This window comes from Onychomys torridus, unplaced genomic scaffold, assembly GCF_903995425.1.
Source record: "Onychomys torridus unplaced genomic scaffold, mOncTor1.1, whole genome shotgun sequence".
Taxonomy (NCBI): Eukaryota; Metazoa; Chordata; class Mammalia; order Rodentia; family Cricetidae; genus Onychomys; species Onychomys torridus.
Genome location: NW_023414046.1, coordinates 3534765 through 3555947, shown reverse-complemented (window position 1 = coordinate 3555947; position 21183 = coordinate 3534765). Strand labels below are relative to the sequence as shown.

Genomic DNA, 21183 nt, shown 5'->3' with positions numbered 1-21183 from the left:
TCAAATTTTTAATTGAGTCAGTCAAATGAGCAAAAACATTCAAAATTAATGAAAAGTTACTGTATTTCTCAGCCAATTTAATAATTCATTTTGATAAAGAAAGTGTTTCTACTTCATCTGAATGCCTTGTCACATAGGCCATTTATTTACACATGTATTTCTAATTATTCTGTAGTGAAATACCATATGGGATTCATGAAATTGTTATCAGCATTGCTTGGGTCAACATTTAGAAAAATTAAAATAGCATTAATGTTAGTTAATTCTCCTTTTTATATTTACTTCATGGTTGTGAAAATTTCTCATAAAATAACTTCACAATTTATTTGATTCTATGTGATGTTTGGAATGTTGGATGTATGCGCTGATTTTACATTCCTCATCCTTTAAAGAAAAACTCTGACTTTTAATTCATCCATGAATTCTGCATTCTGTATTCTACCTCTTGGTTCAAGAAAGGGTACAGAAAGGCATTGTACCTATGCCTCAGGATCTGAGCTGAACAGTTTAGAATAGAGTTACTTAAGACCCAGCTGCAGACAGGATTGATCTAGTGTACATATTTGAGCAAGGTCAAGAGCTACAGAATTCGAAAGCATACTTTTTGCTCATTATAACTTGACCATCTGAGATGTGAAACTGATATCCTGTTTGATATCAACACATACTTCATAAAGGTACATCTAGACCTCAAATATGTATGTTTTATTCCCTGAAAGTTTGTTGATTATGAGACTATCATGTTGTCCAGTTTTCACAGAGATAGAAAATACAATAAAGGTGATAAATATTTTAGAAAGCATTTTTATTAATATAAAATTGTAATTTTATTTTATGTATTGCAGTATATTTACCTGAATATATATGTGTGTGCTGTGTGCATCCTGCCTATAAGGTTCATCAGTGAGCACTGGATCTCATGGAGCTGAGATTAAATTCTGGTTTGTAGTGCCATGAGGGTGCTGGAAACCAAACTTCATTTTCAAGGAGTTTAATAAATTACAGAATGCAAACTAAAGACAAATTTTTCAAATGTAGTGATTGTGGCAAATCCTTTATCTGCTGCTCAGATCTTAGGAAAACATCAGAAAATTCACAGGGAACGTTTATGAATGCAAGCAGTGTAATAAGTCCTTCTCTACATTGTCTCTGAAAAATGCCATGCTTAAGTTCTGACACATCCGTGTAGCACTTGTAGAAAACTCTCTTTGAAGAATTGCCATGGCTCATATATGTCACAAAAGTGTCTCTAATTCTTTAGGTCTCTTTTACAAAGAAAAAAATATATCATTTTGTCAAGTAGCACATGGTAAATGTGTAATTTTCTATTGCAGCGTCTGTTATCATTCAGGGATGTGGCTGTGGATCTTTCACAGGAGGAATGGGAGTATCTAGACTATGGTCAGAGGACATTGTACATGGATGTGATGTTGGAAAATTACAGCAATCTAGTCTTTGTGGGTAAGAATGCTGTTCTTGTAGAAAACTTCATCCATTGTTTGTATTTACCTACTTTGTGTATATGCAAACTCTCTAAACCTTGAGAATTACAGAAATGAGGCAATTTCTGGTTGCCAATATCACTTTTTAATGGTGCTTCATTTACATTTTTCTGTGTTCTGTGGAAGAGTAACAATGCTATATTATATTCTCTGTTATCGGGCTGGAGGGATAGCTCAGCCGTTAAAGGCTAGGCTCACAACCAAAAAATATATTCTCTGTTATCTCTTCAGCCCTCCTATCTACTATGGAAAAATAAAACTTTAAAGTTCAAAGAGTATTAAATAATAAGAATTCAGAATAAGGAAATATATTGCAGTTTTCAAAATAAGTAGAATATTTTTATTTCATTACTAGTTTAAAGTATTCACTTATTTCTGATTATAAACACTATAAAAGGTTTTACATAGAGAAGTTGTTTGTTTGTGAAAATATTTTTATTTACTTATTTTTGAGATGTGATTGCTATGTTTAGTACTGTCACAGCATCATTTTAAGTTCTGCATGTTGAAGAGGGAGGACATGGTGAGTTCCATGCCAACCTGGGTTACATGATGATTTCCTAGGTATACTGTGTGACTCTGTCTCAAAAGCGTAAGAAATACAGGTAAACATTCTTCACCTGATCCTTCACAGAGCCTCATTATCAAAATTCTTTACTACTTGAACGCCTGTTTGTCCTCCCTGCTGCAAGGTACAGGGTTTAGATAAGAATGAGAAGGCCATTACTCGTCCCTGTAGTTTGATATAGATCAGATTGGAGGTTCTTATGAGCATCCATTTAATGATTATGAAACACAAAATGCCCGTTGAGCCCTGTCTTTGGAAACTGCTAGTTTGTATGTCTAAGAAAACATCAGTTATTGAACTGCTTATTCATGCATTAATCCTTATTATCTGTAATTGCACTAATTTTCCAGAGAATCATCGCATATGTGATAAATATGAGAAGGGCTTGGATCAAGGCACAAAGCATATTGTCCATGAGGATGTGAATATCCAAGAGAAGTCTTATAAATGTAATGAGCTCGGCAACATGATTGATGAATCCTCCCATTGCACATCTTATGATACACGTGATACTTCAGAATATTGCAACAAGTACAGATTTGGTATCCACAAAGATGCTTCTGTTGAAACATATGTAAACAGACATAAATGTGGGAACACTGGAGAAGAACCTTGCATATATAAAGAGTGTGTAAGCTGTTTAAATTTGTGTTCCATCACTAGCCAAAATCAAAGTATTCACACAGGGAAGCAACATAAAAATACAGAGTATGATAAATCTTTGGATTCCAAAACTAAAATCATGCTGAAAAGAATCTATAGTGGAAAGAAGCCACACCAATGCAGGAAATGTGGAAACTGCTTCAAGATGGACTCAAGCCTCAGTGGACATCAAATTGCTCATACTGGAGAAAAACCCTATAAATGTACAAAGTGTAGTAAATCCTTTCTGCATTTGTCCCAACTCAAAGTCCATTACAAAATCCATTGTGGAGAAAAACACTACAAATGTTCAGATTATGCTCAGTGCTTTTCTCATACACCTAACATTGAAAGGCATTACAGGATCCACACTGGATCAAAGACTCACAGTTGTAATGATTGTGGCAAATTCTTTGTGAGCGCTTCATCTCTTAGAACACATCAGAGAATTCATACAGGAGAGAAACCTTACACATGTAGCAAATGTGAGAAATCTTTTTCCAAGAAAGACCATCTTAGAAATCATCAGAGAATTCATACAGGAGAGAAACCTTACAAATGTAGTGAATGTGACAGATCCTTTATCGTGAAAGGCCATCTTAAAACTCATCAGAGAATACATACAGGAGAGAAACCTTACAAGTGTAGTGAATGTGAGAAATCCTTTTCAGTTTCCTCAAGTCTCAGGACACATCAGAGAATACATACAGGAGAGAAACCTTACAAATGTGGTGAATGTGACAAATGTTTTATGAGTGCCTCATCTCTTAAAACACATCACAGAATACATACAGGAGAGAAACCTTACAAATGTACCAAATGTGAGCAATCTTTTTCCAAGAGAGACTTTCTTAGAACTCATCAGAGAATCCATACAGGAGAGAAGCCTTACAAATGTAGTGAATGTAACAGATCTTTTACCCTGAAAGGCTATCTTAAATCTCATCAGAGAATACATACAGGAGAGAAACCGTACAAATGTAGTGAATGTGACAAATCCTTTATGTTTGCCTCATCTTGTAGAACACATCAGAGAATACATACAGGAGAGAAACCTTACAAATGTAGTGAATGTGACAAATCATTTTCAGTTGTCTCATATCTTAGAAAACATCAGAAAATCCATACAGGAGAGAAACCATACCAATGTAGCGAATGTCATAAATCTTATTCCAAGAAAGACCATCTTAGAACTCATCAGAGAAGCCATACTGGAGAGAAACCTTACAGATGTAGTGACTGTGACAAATCCTTTTCTAAGAAAGACAATCTCAAAACTCATCAGAGAATCCATACAGGAGAGAAACCTTACAAATGTAGTGAATGTGACAGATCCTTTACCCTGAAAGGCCATCTTAAAACTCATCAGAGAATACATACAGGAGAGAAACCTTACAAGTGTAGTGAATGTGAGAAATCCTTTACCCTAAAAGTCAATCTTACAAAGCATCAGAGAATACACACAGGAGAGAAACCTTACCAGTGTAGTGAATGTGACAAATCTTTTTCCCAGAAAGACACTCTTAGAAGTCATCAGAGAACACATACTGGAGAGAAACCTTACAAATGTAATGAATGTGACAAATCTTATTCCAAGAAAGACCATCTTAGAAGTCATCAGAGAATCCATACAGGAGAGCAATCTTACAAATACAGTGACTATGACAAATCCTTTACCCAGAAATTCACTCTGAGAATTCATCAGAGAATCCATGCAGAAGAGAGCCTTACAGATGTAATAAATGTGACAAATCCTTTTCAAGTGGCTCAGATCTTAGAAGCCATCAGAAAACCAATACAGGTGAGAAGCCTTACAAATGGAGTAGATGCAAGAAATCCTTTATCCAGAGAGGCAGTCTTAGAACTCATCAGATAATACTTATAGGAGAAAAATTTAGAAATGTAGAGAATGTGACAAATCCTTTACTCTTGGCTCGTTTCTTAGAACACATCAGAGTCTACACACAGGAGAGAAACTTGACAAAAGTAATGTATGAGGAAAAGACTTTACCTGCCCCTCAGCTCTAAGAAACATAAAAATTCATACTGGTGAGAAAAAGATTCCATAGGAAATAAAATGTGGCATGTACTTTATCCAAGCTCTGTCCTTAGTGATGCTCTACACTAAAGAATCTTTATGAACTTGAGAAACTTGTGAAAGCCTTTAAGTAATCTTCAGATCTTAGAAAAAACTCAAGTTTATGCTCAAGGAAATTCTGAAAATGTGGCAATGTATGAAAATTTTCATTAAAACTTTTAACTTGTTCAACCTGAAATTCTTTGTAATGAAGACAAACCGGAGAAATTGCAGTGTACGCTGTTGTGTAACAGTTTCCTGAAGACTAGAATGATTCATTCTCAGGGGAAGCTGATTAAGTAGGAAATAACACCACTCAAAAAAAGCTTCAAGAAATCCCTGAAACTGACAGGATTCAGTATACTTAAATGAAGAAACTCAGACAAACCATGCTGCTTAGAAGGGGATTTGAGCCACCAAGATAGGATACTCTTTAACATGTAGAAATGCCTACAAGTATGCAGTATTTTCTAGTTGTGCTTTATTCATAAGCTTTGTCACATGCTGGTTTCAAGTTTCATGATAGCAACTGTGTTTGAGTCCCTTGTGTTCCTTATATGCAACTCCTTCCCCATATTGCTGTATGCAGTTCCAGTAAAGCCCATTGATTCAAAAAGTTGGTCTTAATTTTGTTTTCCATTCTTAGTTGTGAGTAGATTCATACATGTTGCGTCTCCCCAGAAATAGTGTCTCATAGACCATATCTGTTGGGCTGGGAGTCTGTTGGACTCCTCCGACCTGCTGAAGGGTTCTTTGCGGGGAGGATAGAGGAATAAGGAAATGATAGCTAGAAAAAGATGATAAGAAAGTCACAGGATAGCTTTGGGAGGGCCTTGGGTCAATACCCAATCACCCCAAGGTTTATTCCAAAGGGCTGTTTGTACAATGCCAAGGGGCAAGGCAAAAGACCTTCCCTATCAAGATCAAAGCACAACATACAGCGAAGTGTAGACCCTTCTAAACTCCTGGTAAACACTCCCGTGGCCAAATCATTATGAATAATAATAATAATAAACACAGTTGCTATCATAAAACTTGAAACCAGCATGTGATAAAGCTTATGAATAAAGCACAACAGAGAATACTGCATACTTGTAGGCATTTCTAGATTAAAGAGTATCCTATCTTGGTGGCTCAAATCCCCTTCTAAGCAGCATGGTTTGTCTTTGAGTTTCTTCATTTGCTCCCATTATGCAGCCCTGCTGGGTAAAGCAAGCTCGGATTCTCTGACCCTGAGTAATTTGGGCCCCCACAAATTCCCCCTTCTTAATATAAAGATCTCAAATGGAAACCACTGATTCAGCTTTCCACTAAGCTTGAAAGTAGCTGGAATAATTATAGCAATACACCTGCTTATCGCTGCTATACCTCCTAGTAAAGGAGTAGAGGATGATAAAAATGGAATGGCCTTTTTGGATGGATCTAAGATGACTACAGCAGTCTTAGCTGCACCAGGCTCTTTTTTAAAATTAATAAATTCTTGATCCAATCGCATCAAGGAAACCAGTAAACTTCTGATGCAACCACATCAAAGCTAAGGACTCCTTAGCATTAACATTAACAGGTTAATATAATTCTAACATGAATATTACTATACATAATTACATTTCTCACAAAGTTACATCTAAAAACAAACCCTTAATAGAACGATTTACACTTCTTGCTAACAAAACATAGATTACATTAACACAGTCTAACATTAATCCACTCGAGACAAGAAAAAATTTTTTTAGTTAGACTGAGGAATTTAACAACTCCCCTTTACATTTTTTGAAGCTTCATCTTGAGCCTGGGTAGGGGAAAAAAAAAAAAAAAAAAAAAACTTCTTTTTTACAGAAACAGTTCATGAGTCATCACAGTTGATAATTTTGTGTGTATGTGTATAGTGAGTGTGCACATGCACACGAGCGAGTGCATAGGTGGAATCAAAATTGTCCCATTGCAATTGAAACATTCCTGTTCCTCCCATTTCTTAATTCTGAAAAGTTCAACACGTCAGTTCTGATACTAGTTTTTTGTTTTGTTTGTTTTTCTCCAAGACAGAGTTCCTCTGTGTAACAGTCCTGGCTGTCCTCCAACTCACTTTGTAGACCAGGCTGGCCTTGAATTCATTATGACTTGGACAGCTGACAAGCCATACCTTGATCTTGAGCTTTCACTGGTACTAGTCTTAACCTTCCATTGAAGGCTCCAGATCAGTCAGTGCCTAGCTCATCGGCTGTCCTGAAGTCTTTCTATAGCTGTCCAAGTCATCATGAATCTGAAGCAAAAGCTCCAGATATGAAGAGTCTCATACCAAAACTTGTTGCAGTTCCCTTGCAGGCAACAATCCTAGGTCAAAGAAGAGTCTCTGAAACTTTTACTCTCAGCTACAGAGACAATTTAAACAGGTAGCCTTACCCTAGGGAATTTGCTCCAGGGCAAAGGTGATCATCACAGTAACTTAACTGCTGTAGACCTTGAAAAGGACATCTATCAGCCAGCCTGAACTAGGAAGCCATCACTTTAAAGGAGCCATGCATTTGTTCACAGCTAGCAAACAGAAGCTGCATGGCTTTGACTGCTGGCTCCATTCCCATTTGCCTTTTTTAACAGTCCTGGTCACTTCTCCAGCCCACAAGTCCTAAATCCCCTGTGTCATGGGCCCTAAAGTTTTTCAGTCACCTTGTGCTGCTAGGGCTCAAAGGAAGGAAACTCTGTTGCGGCTGTTGCATCCCAGCTTCATTACTGGCTCTGCCAGTGGCCTTGCATCCTCTGTACAATGTCTTGCTTGCACAGACAAATGCCAGCCTCAGGGCAGCCCATGGCTCTGCTTCACCCTGTTGCTGGGAGCCCAGCCTGGCTTGAGTTTCAGAATTTTTCACCCAGGCATTCTGTCAGCCTGCAGTTTCCCCTGGGTCCACAGCTCTACCTCTGCTGTGGTCTCATCCTCGGGATGCTGCTCTGTGGGGCTTCCACTGCTACCTTCTATTTGTAGTAGTCAGGTCTACCTTAGTGTCCCCAGCTGGCCACACTCAGACTCAAAGGCTCCTGTTCCATTGCCCACCAGGTGCATAACCCAAGGGCATCTTTATCTGGAGGCTTTGTTTTTCACGCAGTGGACAGGGCACCCTGTGTGCTTACCCTCCAGCTGCCAATTTGGCTCTGCCCATGCTTCCTCGGGGTACCCCTCATTTGGCTCTGGCTGCTGATGACAGACCTGCTCTGGTCCCTAGGCCTCTGCTGCACTCCCGCTGCTGCTGATGTTGGCCTTTTGCCTCTCGAGGCATCTCTGCTCCTCGCAATAAGGTTGGGGAACATAGCCTATACCCATGTCAGTCTGGCTCTACTCACCGAGGCTTCTCAGCACAAAGTACACAGATCCCTGCTGCTTGTGCTGGCTCTCTTGAGTCTGTTGCCTCTGAGAATGACACCCCATGGGTATCAGCCACTGCTTCTGATGCTGCTGCTTGTGGTAGGGTCTTCTGAAGCAGATGCTCACCCTCAGACTGCCAACTCCACGTGGCTGCTCAGTTCTAGACACTGCTTTCTGCTTCCCAGGTCCCACTCTAGGGAAAACTTACTGTAAGTTAAACCTATAAAGCCAAAGTCTTCACCATATCTCTGTACCTAAAGCTTTTATTTCTCAAACCTCACCAAAACTTATGACTTAATTATATACAATTTTTATGCCTAACTTTTAGACCTAACAGTAGATGAGAAAAAGAAACATACAGAGAAAGATACTTGCCTCAACTTAACTTGAACTACTCTGCTTTATACTTACAATTTTACTCCTAGAAATTTCACTGCCTCAATTAATTCTGAGCATGCCCACTTAACTTGCAGTGTTCCTTCTTTTTTATCTTCTGTACTCAAGTTCCACATCTGGGTGCCATATGTGGAAGTCTGCTGGATTCCAGCTACAACCTGTTGAAGGGTTCTTGGAAGAAGGAGAGAGGAATGAGGAAATGATAGAGACGACCAGTAAGACAGACACAGGGCCCTCCGTCAATACCCAGTCACACCAAGTTTTATTCCAAAGGGCTGTTTGTACAATGCCCAGGGGCAAGGCAAAAGACCTCCCCCATCAAGATCAAAGCACAACATACAGCCAAGCATAGACCCTTCAAAACACCTGGTAAACATGCCTGTGGCCAAATCATCCCATTATGTAGCACTGCTGGGTAATGGAAGCTCAGATTCTCTGACCCTTAGTAATTTGATACCCCACACTGAACCCAGAAAGTGTTCCTTCAAACTTGTAATCAGAAAATTGATTTTAGAGCCACAGTTATCAACTTGTGGGTCTCGTATTTGTATGGGAGTTCCCTAAAATACAGGAACACATATTTCCAGTGTTTAAGTTGAAAGAGCTCCACACATACAGAATTTAGAGGATTCGACCTCAGAAGGATGCTCTCTTCCTTGCCTTCAAGAGATCTGTAAAAGGACAAAGGAAAATATAGCTTCCAATTGCAGTGACAGACATCCAAACTAGTTGTGTCCCTGAGTGTCTCTGAACTCATGACTCAACCAAACTCCAATGACCTTCAGAACAGTGCTTCCTGTGAAAATAAATAAAACAGTCTGTTGTGGTGTCCTTGGGTACTGCTGTACCTTAACACTCCACAGTCCCAAAAAGTGAATGTATTTCAATTTTATTTGTTAAAACTTTACACAATGTTAATATTATAGACATCTCAGAATATTCATCATGAAATAAAACTATAAAGGGCTTTGCTAAGGGCTTACCTTCAGCTTAATATCATGTGTGAATGTACCCGTACAAATATCATGAAACATAATCTATGAACAAGACACAATGTACCTTATGTACAGTTTAGAAATCCCCAAAAGTGTGCTAGAAAATCAATTTGAAATACTGAGAAAAGATGAAAAAAATATTTAGTCCAACTCCAAAGCATTATATCAGAATATTGATCTTAAAAACAGGAAAACTCAGAAATGTACTTTAGACAAAGTGTGTTACAATGATCAAATCCATATCACTACATAATTTTTTCCATGGATTTTAATACAAAAAGAGAGTCATTCAACTCAGGAGAAACTACCATTTGAGAACATTTTGATGTTCTCAGTGTTGAAGTTTGTTGAAACAAGCTCATAGTTAGTATGATTATTACTAAATTCAGGGTATTGTTTTCACATGGAAACATGTTTCTGTCCGTTGGTGCTGTGTCAGGAATGTTGGACCTGAGACAGCAGACAGTATAGAGTTCAGTTTCTGGACTGCAACCAGATGATACACTCTGGGGATTCCAAAGTCAAGTGTTCAATGGATGAAGGCTCCTCTGCTTCATGACCTTTAGCTCTTTATCCTAATTCAGCACAGATTGCAGGTGTCATGGTAAATTTGTAAACTTGTGCACTGTGAATAGAAATCTCACCCTGTACCCCTCACAGTATTGTTTTCTTCATTCTGTAACCATTTATAAACAATTCTTGTCTGTGCTGGCAGCAAGCATGTGGTCAAGCTGTAAAGAACAGGTTGAGTTAGCCTATCAGCTGGAGCTGTGTGGGAGTGTGCATGGACAGCGGGGTATGTGCAAATCAGTGGGTCTTGTACCACTTGCCTATTCAAGTAAATGGACCCATTTAAGTATACCCTGAGAGCTGATTGAAATTAGAACCATGAGGAACCAGAGCAGATTTGACTGAATCAGAAAGTATAATTTACCAAGTTCCACAATAGTGATAGGAATCATTAGCATTTACAAAGCAAATTTTTACTCCACATTAATTTTCCATCTGAGATGTATTCAAACTAGAATGTAAATACAGCATTCAGAAATGTGTCTTCATATGGTAAATTCTTAATATACAATAGAGTGGAAAAGCACAGTATATATGCTGTGAGAATATCGGGACACACTGTATTTACAGTTATAAAATTCACTATAGATTAGGACCAAGTTGGAAAATCTGTTTTAAATTATTCCAATCATACAACTGTATTGACTTGAATTGTCTTTTGTCCCTTGTTCTGACAGAAACACTCATCCCCTGGATGAATGGCCAAGCTGCCTTGGTGTTCAGTTTTGACTTCGTTTTGTTGAATAAATATTTTAGTCTGTTGCATTAGAATTTGCCTGAGAATTCACTATATAGACCAAGTCTGGACTTAAATGGGATCTACTTACCTCTGCCTCCTTCGTGCTGGCATTATGGCAGTGTACAACACAGCTGGGTCAAACACTCTTAAAGACATCATTTCATAAATTACAATTCTATGCCTGTGCACTTCTTTCAGGAGGAAGGGCAATGCCTAGACCCTTCTCAGCGGGCTTTGGATAGAGATTGGATGAAGAATTACAGCAGGCTAGTTTCTGTGAGTGCAAATAGCTCTGTTGCAGTCTCTATTTCCCCCTTTGGTTTCTAATGAAACCTCTGCATGTTTGTGAGCTCTGTGTGAATGAGTCACATCTCACAGAGAAAAGGTAGAACTTCAAAGAAGAGAAGAACATTGCATGGTACTTTGTTCTTCATGTTGTTTCTTTTGACAGATGTAAGGCTTCTTTTACTTTTGTTCAGTGATAAGTTAAACTCAGTAGTGTAAAATATTGTCATCCGGGTTGGGGATTTAGCTCAGTGGTAGAGTGCTTGCCTAGCAAGTGCAAGGCCCTGGGTTCGATCCTCGGCTCAAAAAAAAAAAAATTGTCATCATTCAGTTCCATGCCATTGCCTGATGCTTGATTGAGCTCTGAATTAGGAGTAGTAGAAATCAAGTTATGCTAAGTGAAAATGCTCCCTAAGAAGTTTTAGTACTCTGACATTGCATGACAGCTGATGAATTTTTTTTTTTTTTAGAAAATCCTCTTATTTAATTTTCTCTTTATTTACAGAGCACAGTACTGTGTTAGAAATCTAAGTCTTTCTGAAGAATCTCTTTCTCCTACCCTGGACTCACTGATAAGCCAGACTTGCTTACCTGTGAAGCAGAATCTAGAACGTGGAGAGAAATCACACATTAGCAAATGTACCATATACTTTGGAGGGTTTGAGGTAGGAGTGGTGAGAGTTTCAAGTAACATTGGAAGTGGAATGGGGACAGGAGTTGGTTCAGCAATAATAGCACTTGGTGTTCTTGAAGAGAACAGGGATCCAGTTCCCACCACCGCGTAATGGCTGGCAACCATTCATAACTTCAATTACAGTAGAACCGATGCCTTCTGACTCCAGCCACAAACAGACTATATACTACATACATACTGCAAAACAGTGATACACATAAGCTACAATACAAGATCTAATAATTCACTTTATAAAAACAAAAATGTACAATTGGAAATGAGATTGGTTTTGCCACATTCTGCTTATCTAGAAATGAGTCTGGAATAGTCTACTGTAAATAATGTCAAGATTATCTTATTATATATGTTACTTTGTATGCTAGAATTAATACTAGGACAAAATATAATGTATTTTACTGTGCATGTATCTCGTGTTCATGCAATTATATGAATTAAATTATTTTCATTCTAGGATACTGTAAAATTAGAAATACTCCTGTGTCTAACTTTGTTTCCTAATCTCCTAACTTTGATTCTTTCTGTGGTTCATTTATATTTTATTCCTTTTGTTGTCATTTTTCCCATTTCCTAATATAATACCAGGACTTTGATAAGAAATTTTCACCATTTCTGCATAGTATTAACCTTTGTCTATATTGTCTTCCCACTGATGTCCCTTGTTGTCTGTCTTCACAGCATTATGCAATGCATTTTATTGCAATGGTCTTAATATATTTTGGATCTTCACTTAATCTTTTGAAGGTTTTTGAACTCTTGGAGCTTTCACAAATTTTGATATTCTTTTAGCGTCACTTTGTTCATTTGCAGAACTTGCCCATTTCTCTTGCGACAAATTGTAGTTTCTTTGGGGAAGGAAAAGCACTGATTCTGTTTCCATTTTTTAATGAGAACATGCTAGCCATGAGTCAGAATAAACATGCTGTATATGTATTTTTTATTGCTGTTTATATGTTTGTTGATCGGTGAGTAATTTTTTCACTATTGCAAGAATGTACTAAGTTACTCATATCGTGCAAAAGCACATGTAAGATATAGTTGAATATTACATGGATTGTTTTTGCTTGTTTGTTTTTGAAGACGCTACACACTAACTTGGTTGGTGACTGCGGTTAGTTGAATTTCCACTGATACTGTGTGTCTAGATTCTTTCTGTTATGTTTTCTGCAGGATTTGTTAAATTTTAGTACCATTAGTGTGGACAATGACTAGACAGAGATGGAATCTTGGTGCACATGAGTTGAAAATGTTCATGACTAATGGTGCCTAGCATGAAGATTCCAGAGAGGAGATAGGTTTGAGGATGAATCAATGGGAAAGACAAAATATGTGCAAACTGTAATTAGTGCTGCTCGCTGTCCAGCAGAAACAGGAACCTGAGTGGCAGGCCTAGTTCGTCAGCATCCCTCATTTCATTCTGTTTCTTGTGAAAAGGAAATGAAATCATGGGTAGTTATAGAGGAAAAATATTAATATGTGTGTGCTGTCTAGTCTTTTGTCAATTTGACACACAAACTAGTTATTTGAAAGAAGGGAACCTCAATTGAGAAATACTTCCATAAGATGCAGCTGTGACGTACTTTCTTAATTAGTGATTGATGGAGGAGGGCCCAGCCTAGTGTGGATGGTTCCATCCCTGGTCTGGTGGTCCTGGTTTCTATAAGAAAGCAGGCTGGTCCAACCAGGAGAAGCAAGCCAGTAAGCAGCACCCCTCCATGGCCTCTGCATCAGCTCCTACTAACAGGATTCTGCCCTGTTTGAGTTCCTGCCCTGACTTTCTTCATAGTTGAACAGGTTTGTGAAAGTGTAATCCAAATAAACCCTTTTCTCCCCAACTTGCCTTTTGTTCATGGTGTTTCATCACAAACAAGTGAAAGAATTCTCCATCTGTTCTTGAAAAGCTGAATAAATGTGTGGAATGTTAACTCTTTGGAGCATTGGAAAACCTGTTATAGAGAGAGCAGAGGTATGACCCTGTGATGCTGGACCTGATCCTGACTCAATGAAGAGTTTTTGTAAAGATGATGCAGAAGGCAGTTGCAGAAAGGTGCAGGCCTTCTCCTTTCATGACATTTCTTTGAGTTGGACTCACTGAATTTAACTAGATTTACCTGTCTGGGCTGGGGTTAACGGTTACTTACTAGATCTTTAGTAACTCATGAATAGCTCCCCCTGTAAAACAGTGACACCCCTCCACTGTCTACTATGAGCTTCCAGTAGACATTTGGGAAAAGTCCTTACCACAGGAGTCCCTCTTTCAGCCATGATGAAATGTTGACAGTCCTGGTCTCCTAAAGGATTGGACAGATGACCAGAGTGGCATAGTCAGGTCCAGAAGTATTTCTGTGCATATTCCCCCTACTCTTTGCTCTTCCATTCCTTCCACTATGTTTTGTTTTGTTTTGTTTTGTTTGTTTGTTTGTTTGTTTTTCCCCAGAGCTGAGGACCAAGCTAAGCAAGCACTCTACCACTAAGCTAAATCTCCAATCCCCCACAGGTCATTTTTCAGTGACAGTCTCCTGAGCAGGAAGGTCCAAAGGACCAGAATAAAGAAGATAGAGAAATAGGGATCAAAAGATTTTGCAAAAGCTGTGTTATTAAGCAAGGTTATTATGATCCTACAGTTTTTCCAAAATTTAAAAATGAGACAGTATCAGGAAAAGCCTATCATACACTGAGATGAAATAAATGGGAATCCACTGAATCAGTGTTGCACAAGGGGTACAGGATATCTCAGCAGCATTAGAGAAAACCACACAGCAGCCTTGGGGCAGATATTCCCATCCCCCTTTGGTGCAAAGAGTTGGGTTTTCCAGGTCAGAATCCCTAACTCCAGAAGTCACTGTAAAAATAATCTTGGTTTTAGAGGAGGAACTATTTTGTTTTCTCCATCATCAGTGCCTCATGGAAAGCTTTGGTTTGATCTAGCAATCACAACTCCTTGATCTTTTGGGTGCAAGATGATATAGATGTTCTACTTACCATAGGGGAATATGGTATCATTTAATCTCTCAGTTTAGCCCATTATTGTTTACTTGTGTCTGCACACTACTATAAGATTAATTGATGAAGCCTGAGCATTCCACTTTACTTTGAATGTAAGCAAGTGTTTTCAAGGAAGTTTTTCATCAGGATATTTTGAGAAAACTACAATAATGTTTGCCCTCCTCCACCATAATGCCCATGAACTACCATACTACATGTTTCTGACCTGGTTTCAAAACCGGACATGAATTCTCTCTCCAAGGGGGAGTCTCAAATTCAATAATAAAATGTATTACTGTTAATTGTTTCATCTCTGTTGCTTTCATAAAGCACCATGACCAAGCAAACATAAAAAGAAAGAGCTTACATTGGCTAATGGTTCCAAAGGGCTAAGATTCCATCAAGGCAGGGAAGCATGATGGTCTTATTAATAGAAAAAAACCTGAAGCCAGATGTTGAGGTGAAAGCTATAATCAGAGACACAGAACAAGCCAGCCACAAGCTCTTACCTCTAGGAAATCCTCAGTCTCAAGACAGTGTGTTGTTTTCTCACACATTTTATACCTATTTCTGCTCTGCCATCTTACTTCCTGGGATTAATGGTGTGTGTGTCTCCCAATCAAAGGCATGAAATCTCAAGTGTTGGGATTAAAGGTGTATGCCACTATACCTGGCTCTGTTCCCAGTGTGTCCTTGAATTCACAGAGATCCAGACAATCTCTTTCTCCTGAGTCACAACAATCATTAAGTAGAAAGTCCGAAGTAAGCTAGCTCAAGGCCTTTTTTCTCAGAGATTCTGCCCCAGTGACATACTTTCTCCAATGACTCTCCAACAACTAATCTGCCCAAAATATTTTGACCAGCTTGAAACTTAGATTTAAATACATGAACCTACAGGGAACATTGTCATTCAGACTACAAACCAGCTTCCGAAGATTCAGAGTACCAGGTCCACTACCACTCTTCCTTGATGCACAGAGTTTCTGCAGGGGACAAATGAAAATACAGCTACAAAACTATCAGTGAGAGACATCGTCCAAATTGGGTTGTGTCCCTGCTTGACTTTGAACTCATGCTACTACCCCATGATTCAACCAAACTCCAATGACCCTCAGAACAATGACATTCATGGACAAATACTACACACCATTTTAGTGTCCTTGTGTACTTTTGTACATAATAATTGTACACTTTAAGAAATGCATTGAATTTAAGTTCTTTTTGTTAAATCCTTTACACAATTCTAATATTGTAGGCATTTCAGGAAATTCATCATGAAATAAAGCTCAATAAAATGTTTTAATAAACAGTTTATCAGTTAATTTCATTTCTGAGTCATTTTGTACAAATAACAAGAAACTATAAATTTTAAAGACATAACCTATGAACGAGACAGCATATGCATACTCATTTACAGCATAGAGATCCCCAAGAGTCTGCTGGAAGATCATCTTGAAGTACTTAAAAAGGATGAGGAAGTATTTACTCCAACTCCCAAGTACTACCTTAGAATACAAATACTAAAAACATGAAGGCACAGAAATCTTAGACCTTAATTGGGGCAGTGTGTTACAGTGAACAAACCTATACATTTATATAGATATTTCATGGATTTCGGTACAAGACGATAAATGAAGATGAACTCAAATGGTTAGAACAATCTAGAACAAATGTTGGCTCTTGTTACCAAATGATCACTTATATCAATTGCTACTCTATATCAGGGCTGATGAACCTGACACAGGATACAGTGGAAACTAAAGATTTCTAGACTGGCCCTTAACAGTATGGAGATTGCAAGCAGCTAGACCAACTTGGGAAGCCAATTTTAGGTGTTTTCTGAAATGAGGCCCCTCTGCTTGATGACCTTTAGATCATTATCTTAACTCACACAACTTCCAGTGACATGGTAAATTTGTAAACTGATGAATGAAAAGACATCTCATTTCACCCCTAACACTGTTATTTCCTTCTATAACCATTTATTGTTGTGGAATATTATTTTAACTGAGCTAAGATGTATTATGTTTATTTGTACTGTAGAATCTTATTTTAACTATTTAAAGGTGTATTACATTTGTTTATGCTGCATTTGTTGAATGATATAAGTATATATGTTAAATTATGAAAAGAATGTGTTGAATTTGTTTTACCTTGCCTGTCTAAGGCACCTGATTGATATAAAAAGCTGAATGGCCAGTAATTAGGCAGGAGAAAAGATAGGCAGTTCTGGCAGGCAGAGAGAATAAATAGGAGAAATACAGGCTTTGGAGAGGAACAAGAGGAGGAGCAAGAAAGAGCAAGGGAGATGCCTGGATCCAGAAGCCAGGTAACTGCCAGACAGGCACAAGAAGCAGCGAAAGTAAGATACACAGAAGGAGTCTGAGGCAAAAGGTGCATAACAAGAAACAGGTTAATTTAAGTTAAAAGAGCTAGCTAGAAATGAGCCTTAGCTAGGCCTAGCATTCAAAGCTAATAATAGGTCTCTATGTCATGACTTGGGAACTGGCTGGCGGCCTTAAAAACAAAAAATCCACGTACGTTTGGCATTCCAAGGTGAGGCCTGAATTTTGACATAGGGCCTAAGAAAGCTAAGAAGGGGGAAAAAAAGGATAAGAGGCTTTGCTCTATAGGTATGCTGAATAGAAACAAAAAGCTAAATAAAAATGCAAGCCACAGCAAAGGCACTAGTATCACAGAGGTGGGGGGCGATTGAATGCAGTTCCCAGTCACACACCTCCTAACCAGTCTGTCAACTTAAGGCTTAGTTCTTTTAGACCCAAGGAGCATGCAAAGCCAGCCACCAAAATCATAATGGATGACACAGCACAGCAGTAGCTTAGCAGTTTAATCTTTTGCTCATGGAGACAGACAATGCTAGAGATATGTAGTAATACAGGTTTAGATTGGAAAAAAATTCTAAACAGGTTCCAGTATGTTTTTTTAAAAAAAATGTGCATAGGCTTAAGAAAGAGGAAAAATGGTATAGACACTCATAGAAAAAGTAAATAGTTTATAAATAATTAAAAAAAAATAAGCCACAGAGAGATGGGAAATACACAGGGAATCTGTAACTTGTGTGGTGTAGAATTGACTTTAAATTTTTTAATGCAATGAGCAAACAACAGCTACTGAGAGACATGGAACTGTAGCAGGGACTGATGAAATAAACCATCTTAGATACTTAGGAATGCATTAAGTTTAAAATGGAAGTCAGAAAATGTTTTGCTTTGGGAAAGAGGTTATGGAAACAAAAGATTATGGATCCATTCAAGGCTGTAGAGATCAGGTTTGATCAGGAAAGACACCCTGAAAATCCTAGCTACAGATATAAAGAAATAAACCTAGAAAAACTGCAAGATAGGTGACATATTTTACCTGATCAAACATAAAACAATAAATCATCTTTGGCTGGCTTGTAAACATTGCACAGTTAATACTTGTGTTAATGCAGGTGTGTGTGATACTTTTGAAAGGTTTTCAAAGCCAGGGGACTAGACGCCAATGAAAATGGGTGGCCCAGGTGATACAGCCTCTCAGAGTGCCTCTGTTGCAGTTTCCTCAGAGTTCTACATCCTTAATAGCTTCAAGGCTACTGACTAGGATGGTCCAGACTAACAGACTAGTCTAGCCAGGACTGCAGATAATCGTTGTGCTTTCCCATTGCACAGAGACTGGACAAAAAAAAATGTTATGGCTAGTTTTCCCAGGATTTGACAATTATCTCAATTTTCTCAGACTACCTAAAGATGCCTTTGTCCTCAAACAACAGGAAGAAGTCTAGAAAACACAATGCCCAAATTTCCAAGAGGTAGAGTGGATGGTTTTTGGTTATTTGATGAGTTATGGATGTTTTTCATCATTTAGAAGGAGTCTAGGAATACAGGATAAAAAGACAATTATTAGCCTCAAATATTTTACATTGTATGGATTTTGGCATATTGATACAAATTTAAAGTTATTTTTGTTATACACTATGTATATTTCCACTCTGGTTTGGGGTAGTGTCTAATGTGAGGGATCCATGAGAGTCTGCTTAAAGGGTGTCAGGAAACTTATTAAGATATAAGTTGGGAGAATACACTCACAAAATAAAGAACCGACTAAACAGCTGAAGTTGGAACTACAACCAACAACAACAACAAGTAAGAAACACTAAGTGTTCAGATCATAAGTAATGGGAAATTGCAAAAATTACTCCAAAAATTGTCCTATCCTGAAGAATCTGAACCTAGTACCTAATATGCTCTTAGCTAAGATACAAGAGGATTGTAACTGTAACTATCAAGTCTTCAATCCATTAAAAACCTGAGAAGGAAAATATTACCTGAGTAAGCAGGAAGTGCAAACAAGCAACTTCTGAAAAAAAAAATGCAAGAAATGACAGAGACAGCTGGCTGCCTGAACAGTCACCTAAAGTTCTTCTGCAACACTGGTGCATCCTGTGAATATCTGATAGATCATTTTCAGAAGCAGGATATTTGAAAAACCATCTTACCCTGTCTTGGCAAGGTTCAGCATTTGCTTTTCCTTATGTCCTGCTTGTCCTGAAAGGAGAGTGTGCTTTCTGTCAGCAGCTGAAGCAAAAGTAGTTCTTTGCCTAACAGGCCATTTTTTGCCAGGGAGAAGACAAACTTAATATGGAGTCCCTTCGATGCCAACATCTTCTTGGGAGTAGATCGGTGCTGCCATGAGCAATTGTGTCTCACACCAACAGAATTCTAAGTTATTAAAGCATTTAAATGCCATATTCTCTAGGTATATGGAGTGTTTGAATATTACCTATCCATCCAACATGTATTTCTATATATCTAGAAAACCTAACTAAATATGACAAACGTGGGTGAATATTAACCTGTAAATCTTATCACCCTAAATAACTTAAAGACTAAAACTTCACATTATAAGAGTAAACAATCTGTAAACAGATGTACAGTATAAGGACAATGACCTCAAATTTGTGACAATATACAAAATATCTTAATCAGAGGTAGAAACGTATAGTGCAATATGACAACAATATCCTTAATATGTATATTAATATACAAAATATCCTGAACAGAGGTAGAACAGACATACAGCTTAACAAATATAATTTTACATTTGTATCAATATACAAAATATTTCAAACAGGAGTAGGAATATATGTACAATATGACAAATATAGTTTTGTATTTGTGTCAATATGCAAATTATCTTAAACAGTAGTAGAGAAATAGTTTTACATTTGTGTCAGTATACAAGAATCCATACCAATGCAAATTATCTAAAGCTGATAGTTATTGATTTAGTTTTCAAGTAGATACAATAACCTACCTTATATATCCTATCCTATCTATTCCCCTTTTTTCCTTTCCAAAAGAGACTCCTGAGTCTAAAATTTATTGTTCCATCCCCAACCCTATTACAACTTATAAGCAACCCCTAACAGATGACAATTATCCATAACCCTGAGAAAACAAAACCTTCTGGGGGAGGTAGCATCATTTTCTTAAAATTGCATCCTACTGTCTAGAAGGCAATAGTATCTCTGTAGAATCTTGTAAGAAAACTAAAACAATCGATAAGTCTCATAAGGATTTATGTAATGTTTGTAGTGAGTCTCAGAGTAATGGGCAGAGCTTACTTGAAGTTTTGGCTAGAGGTGTAAGATGATGGAGTATCTTAGTTAGCCACCTTGGAACTGTCCTTAACAGTTTGTAGTCCAGAGCCAATCTTTGAGTGGTGTCTTTCAGCTCAATGGCATCATTATGAACCAGGTAGAACCCATTGTTGTGGGGCCCCATCTTCCTTCTGGAGGCTTCATAGATAACTATTAGGATTTCTTCTGTCCCACACCAGAAGGCTCTGCTGATATGAGATAGAATTTCTTAATTTTTTTTAACATGCATAGTTTTAGAGCATGAGAGAGCCACACTCCAACTCCAAAGCCAGCTTTTATTATTATTGAGGCAGGACTACAACATTTTTAGAAGCAAAGATATATTGATGTTTAGACAGTGAGATGTTACCCTGTAGAGTATATAGGTACCAATATGTCTGATTATTCTTGTAAATTTTTTTCTCGATAGCCTTCCCTTCTGCTTTAGACATCTAGATGTCCAAGGAATTTTGACTTCTTGAAGATGAGTATTTCCGTTATCCTGTGAAGACAAAAACCAGAACCCTGCCCCTTCCCTTGTCTGGTGAATTTTTCTTACAACTTGTAGAATTGTCACATTGGATGAGCTATCACTTCTCCTTATCAAGAGGTTTCTCCTGTTTGAATCACATTTTATTAATTTTAATGGTATCTGTAGCTTTTCTTTTCCTGTAGGAAGAAAAATGAAACCCCTTCCACAATGTAGCACATATCCTGGTTTCCATTCTGAGATCAAC

At 37.9% G+C, this 21183-nt stretch overlaps 1 protein-coding gene across 2 annotated transcripts in view; it reads left to right on the top strand.

The window, feature by feature from the left end:
- Positions 1-13297, top strand: part of LOC118576664 (zinc finger protein 420-like) — an 84314-nt gene extending 71017 nt beyond the window's left edge. For both annotated transcript variants that reach the window (XM_036176863.1, XM_036176864.1), the window contains 4 exons: positions 1335-1461; positions 2421-4513; positions 11043-11120; positions 11635-13297. In XM_036176863.1, the coding sequence (XP_036032756.1) occupies positions 1335-1461; positions 2421-4513; positions 11043-11120; positions 11635-11652 (2316 nt within the window). In that variant the 3' untranslated portion in view covers positions 11653-13297. The remainder of the gene's footprint in view (positions 1-1334; positions 1462-2420; positions 4514-11042; positions 11121-11634) is intronic.
- Positions 13298-21183: the final 7886 nt, after the last annotated feature.